Raw genomic sequence first — 9,819 nt, forward strand, 5'->3', positions numbered from 1 at the left:
GTAGCCCATCAGAATAGATAGAAACCTGCCAATGAGCATGCGATTTACATCTCGGTGATATAGACGTTAGGATCTTGAGACACCCCGCATCAGCATGTAGCCGAAATACACAAGTGAAAGTGTTGCATAATGAAAGGATAATGTTAGAAATGTATAATGCGAACACACTGAACTACAAGCCATCTACAGTGTATCACAAAACTGAGTACACCCCTCACATTTCTTCAAATATTTAAGTATATCTTTTCATGGGGCGAATCTAAAACATGATTTTTGACACAATGGAAAGTAGTTCGTCTGCAGTATATATATATATAACAGATTTAGCTTATTTTCCCCTCAAAATAACTGAAAATATAGCCATGAAAAACTAAATCGCAACTAATGTGAGCACACCTCTTACGAAAATTTGTAAATATTAAGATACAACATGTCAACTCTCACTGTCATGACCATGGAGTTTACTAGAGATTCAAATGTAGCCACTTGAATGCTCTTCCACTCTTCAATTACGACGTCGCGTAGCTGGCGCATATCTGAGACTTTGTGCACATCCACCTTCTGCGTGTGGATGCCCCAAATATGTTTTGGGTTCAAGTCTGGAGACATGCTTGGTCAGTTTATCACTTTTACCATCAGCCTCTTCAGTAAAGCAGTGGTTGTCTTGGATGGGTGTTGTGGATCATTGTGATGCTGAACAGTGCTCTTCGACCCAGACTCTGGAGGGTTATGGATCATGTTCTTCTGCAGTATTAAAAAGTACATGTTGGAGTTCATGTTTCCCTCAACGAAATGTAACTCTCCGATACCTGCAGCACTCAAGCAACCTAAGACCATGACATTTATACCAGCATAACTGACTGTAGTTGTGGGACACTTACCTTTGTACTCCTGCCCTGGTCGCTGCCACACATGCTTGGAATAAATCAAATTCAATTTCGTACCATCAGACCATGAGACGTGGTTCCAGTAACCTATAGGCTTTGTTGACATGTCTTCAGCAAACTTTGTGGGTTTTCTTGCTTGTGTATTGCCTTCAAAAGAGGCGTTTAGCTTGGGTGACTGCCATGCACAACCATTTGAAAGTCTCAGGAAGTCAAATTATCTATATGCGATTTCATGCAACTGCGGAAAACTATACAAACATGAGACTGGTAGGCTCTTTCAGGTAAGATTAGAAGAACACCATCAAGCTGTGCCAGGGTAGAGGTGAAAAAGTCGGGACTAGCTGATACCATGTAAAGTAAAAAAGAACAAAATTCCCTTTTGTAGATCAAGGCCAATATAATTGACAGGGTTGCGAAGTGGAAAGTCTGGCAAGTTCAGTAGGCAGCACATATGTTTTAAAAAGAAAAATTACTAACAGATCGAACTTAGATGTTAATAGTATTTTGGAGTCTCTAATTATAGAAAAAAACAAATATTATAAATCATAAAACCATTGACGATAGAAAAGCGATACTCCCCTGTCGATTTGATTAGAGTTTCCTCCCCCTTTGTCAATCAACTCTTTCACAAATTCGAATCTAAAACCATAAGTAGATACTAACTTACAGAAAACGAAAATATCTACGAAGCCAGTAACTTTTTTCTTTCAATCAACAGCTAATATGACCGAAGACAGCCGAAGAGCAATCGGGCGTTGCACGAATAGAACTAAGGCTGAAAAGAATAGTCCGCTCAATAATAGTAATATATACGATAGACTTGTCTAAATCCTAGTATAACGATGTATAATATGTTAAATAAACGTATACTGACCTTGTCCGTTTATTGTGCGACCTGAGGTTGTTGTATGTCTACTTCGACTATAACGTGACAAAATAACTATCACATTATTACAGATATACGCAGATTCATCTAATCGCCATAACTTAAATCGAAGAGGCTCATCATCAAACAATACTGTGAATATATAAAACTATGATATTTTTATCAGACACTTTCAATATGTCAGTTCAGATTTCTTGGACTTCTTTTGGTGGAGAAGTGAGATTTTACTCGCTCGGGATCGATAAAACTCATTGATTTATTCATTATAGCATCGGATATCCTCTTTTGGTTACAGGAAGAAAATGTTCTCTTAACGTTACCCTTAAATGAGATAAGCGGTTTCAGCAGCTTAGATGTAGAAGGGAAATAGATTTTCTGGCAGTTTTTTGTTAATGTTTTCTCTGTTGAAATACATTGTTTATCCAAAGCACATGTTGTGTAACAAGAGTTTGCATCTTATTACACAGACTGAATAAGAAGAATTTTTAATTAATTCTGTGTATTTTTACAACATGTGACGAGGTGTCTTAAAAAGTGTCAAGACTCTTTCCGTGTGTGCACTTTTATTGACTATACACACTCTATAAACTTCAAAGTAATCTCCGACTGTAATGCATTGTTGTACTGTTCCAACCACTTCTGGAAGGTCGCATAGGATTCTTCTAGCGTAGGCGTGTCAATGACCCTCATCACAGCGTCTTTCATCTCCTCAATTGTCTCATAACGATACCCTCTGAGGTGTACCTTTAGTTTTGGGAATAAATAACTCTCACAGAAAGAAAGGTTTGGACTAGAAGCAGGATAATGAACAGTCTAAATGCTTATATTGGTCGAATAGTCTCTGACAAGGGTGGAGATCCCTTCGGAAAAACTGTACGCAAATATTACGCATATTCAGTTCCACGCGAATAGTTGTTACGCAGTTACCACACTGACATCAAACTGTGGACGCATTGTCTCTATAGGCACACGACACCCCTTCTTTCTTTGTCCAATCAACTCCGCTGTTGTAAGTTCCTTCCTTTACATCCATACTTATCACACCTACAAAACTCTCTGACTTCTTTGAATTTCTCATGCCACTAAAAAACCGATACTCGATTCATGCAAGATGGTCCAAAAGCAGTCTGAAGGTTCCATTCATTTCAGTATTTTTATTTTAAATTTAAAACAATGTCATTGCATATCGTTTCTCTAAATTGTGCTCCCTTCCAGATTGCATATTTTAAATTCATAAGTGTGATAATCAGACTTTAATAGGGGGTATTTCAATTCATGTTTTAGCTGTTCCTTTCAACCTGAAATGTTACAAACTGGTCATTAAGTGTATAAGATAAATAGCAATAAGATACTGAATTTTCAAGCGTCTATGATGATTTTATATACATGTACAAATATCACTGGAAACGTATTGAACCCACGTTTTATATATTTATAAAAAATAAGTTCAGCATTAGCAATTTTATAAATCTAAATTTAATAAAATACAACCTATCATTGCATTTACTCAGTGATAATCATTAGTAATATAGACATATTGCACACGCATATGTATACCTGCATATACATATACATATATATATATATATACATATATATATATATATACATATATATATATATATATATATAAAATACAAATTTTAAAAATTACAATTACAAAATGATCCAAGATGGTAAAATTAAATTATATTATAAATATTAAAGAATAAATATTTATAAACTTATCTCAGCTAGATTAAGGACTATCCACTTATCTAGTGTTTCCTTTTAAGATTAAATATGTTTTTAACTCATTTAAAAGTGTTTTAAACATGTTTTATTAACTGTTTGCTCGCATATATATATATATATATATATATATATATATATATATATATATATATATATATATATATATATACACCTAAATATAGAAATTTGATGATGAAAACAAAACAAAAAATAGTGTATTCAATACAAATATGGAAAGAATAGCTTATTTTATTAGGGAAAAATGTAGTTAAACTGTCTTATTTCTTGGCATAAGTTGCAAACTCTAAAATATATTTTGTAAATTAAAATCTTACTTCAATTTATACTAAAACGCACGTGCAAAATTACAATATACAAACTAAATGTTGAGAACAAGCTATCAAAGACAAATGGAGAAGAGTAATAGGAAAGAATAATAGAGAAAGGAAAACATAGGTGGAGAAAAACAACGGTAATAAAAAAAGATATATGATGAAAACTTACATTACCACACTTCATTACCACTTACATTGAAACCCTTCATAGCAAATTACATCACCACCCTTAATTACAACTTACATTACTACCCTTCATTGCAACTTACATCACGACCCTTCATTAAAACTTACATTACCACCATTCATTGCAACTTAATTACAACCCTTCATTTTAACTTACATTACCACACTTAATTGCAACTTACATTACTACCCTTCATTGAACCTTACATTACCACACTTCATTGCAACTAATAGTACACCCCTTCATTGAAAAATACATTGAACACCCTTCATTGCAACTTAGATCACCACCCATCATTGCAACTTACAATACAATCCTTTATTGCAACTTACATTACAACACTTTATTGCAACTTACATAACCGCCCTTCATTAAAACTTACATTATAACCCTTCATTACAACTTAACTAACAGCCCTTCATTGCCACTTACATTAACACCCTTCATTACAGCTTACATTACCACCCTTCATTGCAACTTACATTACACCCCTTTATTGAAACTTACATTACCACCCTTTATTGCAACTTACATTACCACCCTTTATTGCGACTTACATTACCGCCCTTCATTACAACTTCATTACAACCCTTCATTGCAACTTACATTACCACCCTTCATTACAACTTGCATTACCACCCTTCATTGCAACTTACATAACCACCCTTTATGCAGCTTGCATTACCGCCATTCATTGCAACTTAAATTACCACCCTTCATTACAACTTGCATTATAACCCTTCATTGCAACTTACACTACCACCCTTAATTGCAACTTACATTTCCACCCTTTATTACAACTTACATTACACCACTTCATTGCAACATACATTACCGCCCTTCATTACAACTTCATTACAACCCTTCATTGCAACTTACATTACCACCCTTTATTGCAACTTATATCACCACACTTCATTACAACTTACATTACCTCCCTTCATTAAAACTTACATTACCGCCCTTCATTGAAACTTGCATTACAACCCCTATTTACAACTTACATTACAACCCCTTAGTGCAACATGCATTACAACCACTCATTGCAACCTTGAATTACGAACCTTCATTGTTACTTACATGTCCACCCTTCATTGTCACTTACATTACCACTCTTCATTACAACTTGAATTACCATCCTTCATTGCAACTTACATTACCACCCTTCATTACAACTTACATTACCGCCATTCATTACAACTTACATTACCACCCTTCATTACAACTTACATTACCACCCTTGATTACAACTTGCATTACCACACTTCATTGCAACTAGCATTACCACATTTCAGTGCAACTTGCATTACCACACTTCATTGAAATTACATTACCACCCTTCATTACAACTTACATTACCACCCTTGATTACAACTTACATTACCACAGGTCATTGCAACTTGCATTACCACACTTCATTGCAAATTACATTACCACCCTTCATTACAACTTACATTACCACCCTTGATTACAACTTGCATTACCACACTTCATTGCAACATGCATTACCACACTTCATTGCAAATGACATTACCACCCTTCATTACAACTTACATTACCGCCCTTTATTACAACTTTCACTACTACACTTCATTTCACCTTACATTACCACCCTTCATTACAACTTGCATTATCACCCTTCATTACAACTTGCATTACAATACTTTGTTCAACTTGTATTACCACCATTCATTGCAACTTGTATTACCATCCTTCATTGAAACTTACATTACCACCCTTTATGCAACTTACATTACCGCCCTTCAGTGCAACTTAAATTACAACCCTTCATTACAACTTGCATTAAACCCCTTCACTGCAGCTTACATTACATCCCTTCATTGCAACTTACACTACCACCATTCATTGCAACTTAATATCCACCCTTCATTGAAACTTACATTACCATCCTTTATTACAACTTACATTACAACACTTCATTGCAACATACATTACCTCCCTTCATTACAACTTGCATTACCACCCTTTCTTGCAACTTATATCACCACACTTCATTACAACTTACATTACCTCCCTTCATTAAAACTTACATTACCGCCCTTCATTGCAACTTGCATTACAACCCCTATTTACAACTTACATTACAACCCCTTAGTGCAACATGCATTACAACCACTCATTGCAACCTTGAATTACGAACCCTCATTGTTACTTATATGTCCACCCTTCATTGTCACTTACATTACCACTCTTCATTACAACTTGAATTACCATCCTTCATTGCAACTTACATTACCACCCTTCATTACAACTTACATTACCGCCCTTCATTACAACTTACATTACAACCCTTCATTACAACTTACATTACCACCCTTTATTACAACTTGCATTTTCACCATTCAGTCCAACTTGCATTAGCACACTTCATTACAACTTACATTACCGCCCTTCATTGCAAGTTACATAACCGCCCTTCATTACAACTTGCATTACCATCCTTCATTGCAACTTACATTACCACCCTTCATTACAACTTACATTACCGCCCTTCATTACAACTTACATTACCACCCTTCATTACAACTTACATTACCGCCCTTCATTACAACTAACATTACCACCCTTCATTACAACTTACATTACCACCCTTGATTACAACTTGCATAACCACACTTCATTGCAACTTGCATTACCACATTTCAGTGCAACTTGCATTACCACCTTCATTGCAAATTACATTACCACCCTTCATTACAACTTACATTACTACCCTTCATTACAACTTGTATTACCACCCTTTATTGCAACTTACATTACCACCCTTCATTGCAAGTTACATAACCACCCTTCATTACAACTTGCATTACCATCCTTAATTACAACTTATATTACCACCCTTCATTACGGCTTACACTATCGCCCTTCATTACAACTTACATTACCACCCTTGATTACAACTTGCATTACCACACTTCATTGCAACTTGAATTAACACATTTCATTGCAAATTACATTACCACCCTTTATTACAACTTGTATTACCACCCTTCATTACAACTTGTATTACCACCCTTTATTGTAACTTACATTACCACCCTTCATTAAAACTTACATTACCACCCTTTTTACAACTTACATTACCACCCTTAATTACAACTTACATTACCGCCCTTCATTACAACTTACATTACCACCCTTCATTACAACTTACATTACCACCCTTCATTACAACTTGCATTACCACACTTCATTGCAACTTGCATTAACACATTTCATTGCAAATTACATTACCACACTTTATTACAACTTGTATTACCACCCCTCATTACAACTTGTATTACCACCCTTTATTGTAACTTACATTACCACCCTTCATTAAAACTTACATTACCACCCTTCATTACAACTTACATTACCACCCTTCATTACAACTTACATTACCGCCCTTCATTACAACTTACATTACCACCCTTCATTACAACTTACATTACCACCCTTGATTACAACTTGCATTACCACACTTCATTGCAACTAGCATTACCACATTTCAGTGCAACTTGCATTACCACACTTCATTGAAATTACATTACCACCCTTCATTACAACTTACATTACCACCCTTGATTACAACTTACATTACCACAGGTCATTGCAACTTGCATTACCACACTTCATTGCAAATTACATTACCACCCTTCATTACAACTTACATTACCACCCTTGATTACAACTTGCATTACCACACTTCATTGCAACATGCATTACCACACTTCATTGCAAATGACATTACCACCCTTCATTACAACTTACATTACCGCCCTTTATTACAACTTTCACTACTACACTTCATTTCACCTTACATTACCACCCTTCATTACAACTTGCATTATCACCCTTCATTACAACTTGCATTACAATACTTTGTTCAACTTGTATTACCACCATTCATTGCAACTTGTATTACCATCCTTCATTGAAACTTACATTACCACCCTTTATGCAACTTACATTACCGCCCTTCAGTGCAACTTAAATTACAACCCTTCATTACAACTTGCATTAAACCCCTTCACTGCAGCTTACATTACATCCCTTCATTGCAACTTACACTACCACCATTCATTGCAACTTAATATCAACCCTTCATTGCAACTTACATTACCATCCTTTATTACAACTTACATTACAACACTTCATTGCAACATACATTACCTCCCTTCATTACAACTTGAATTACCACCCTTTCTTGCAACTTATATCACCACACTTCATTACAACTTACATTACCTCCCTTCATTAAAACTTACATTACCGCCCTTCATTGCAACTTGCATTACAACCCCTATTTACAACTTACATTACAACCCCTTAGTGCAACATGCATTACAACCACTCATTGCAACCTTGAATTACGAACCTTCATTGTTACTTATATGTCCACCCTTCATTGTCACTTACATTACCACTCTTCATTACAACTTGAATTACCATCCTTCATTGCAACTTACATTACCACCCTTCATTACAACTTACATTACCGCCATTCATTACAACTTACATTACAACCCTTCATTACAACTTACATTACCTACCTTTATTACAACTTGCATTTTCACCATTCAGTCCAACTTGCATTAGCACACTTCATTACAACTTACATTACCGCCATTCATTACAACTTACATTACAACCCTTCATTACAACTTACATTACCACCCTTCATTGCAAGTTACATAACCGCCCTTCATTACAACTTGCATTACCATCCTTCATTGCAACTTACATTACCACCCTTCATTACAACTTACATTACCGCCCTTCATTACAACTTACATTACCACCCTTCATTACAACTTACATTACCACCCTTGATTACAACTTGAATAACCACACTTCATTGCAACTTGCATTACCACATTTCAGTGCAACTTGCATTACCACCTTCATTGCAAATTACATTACCACCCTTCATTACAACTTACATTACTACCCTTCATTACAACTTGTATTACCACCCTTTATTGCAACTTACATTACCACCCTTCATTGCAAGTTACATAACCACCCTTCATTACAACTTGCATTACCATCCTTAATTACAACTTATATTACCACCCTTCATTACGGCTTACACTATCGCCCTTCATTACAACTTACATTACCACCCTTGATTACAACTTGCATTACCACACTTCATTGCAACTTGAATTAACACATTTCATTGCAAATTACATTACCACCCTTTATTACAACTTGTATTACCACCCTTCATTACAACTTGTATTACCACCCTTTATTGTAACTTACATTACCACCCTTCATTAAAACTTACATTACCACCCTTCATTACAACTTACATTACCACCCTTAATTACAACTTACATTACCGCCCTTCATTACAACTTACATTACCACCCTTCATTACAACTTACATTACCACCCTTCATTACAACTTGCATTACCACACTTCATTGCAACTTGCATTAACACATTTCATTGCAAATTACATTACCACACTTTATTACAACTTGTATTACCACCCTTCATTACAACTTGTATTACCACCCTTTATTGTAACTTACATTACCACCCTTCATTAAAACTTACATTACCACCCTTCATTACAACTTACATTACCACCCTTCATTACAACTTACATTACCGCCCTTCATTACAACTTACATTACCACCCTTCATTACAACTTACATTACCACCCTTGATTACAACTTGCATTACCACACTTCATTGCAACTAGCATTACCACATTTCAGTGCAACTTGCATTACCACACTTCATTGAAATTACATTACCACCCTTCATTACAA

The 9,819-nt window shown here is 35.3% G+C and overlaps 1 protein-coding gene across 1 annotated transcript; it reads right to left on the minus strand.

Annotated features, from left to right (window-relative positions):
• Positions 1–615: 615 nt before the first annotated feature.
• LOC145240372 (uncharacterized) lies at positions 616–993 on the minus strand. The gene has a single exon (XM_080103951.1). The coding sequence runs from the start codon at positions 991–993 to the stop codon at positions 616–618; it is 378 nt and encodes a 125-aa protein (XP_079960077.1).
• Positions 994–9,819: the final 8,826 nt, after the last annotated feature.

This window comes from Euprymna scolopes, chromosome 19, assembly GCF_053919585.1.
Source record: "Euprymna scolopes isolate OS-2025 chromosome 19, ASM5391958v1, whole genome shotgun sequence".
Lineage (NCBI taxonomy): Eukaryota > Metazoa > Mollusca > Cephalopoda > Sepiida > Sepiolidae > Euprymna > Euprymna scolopes.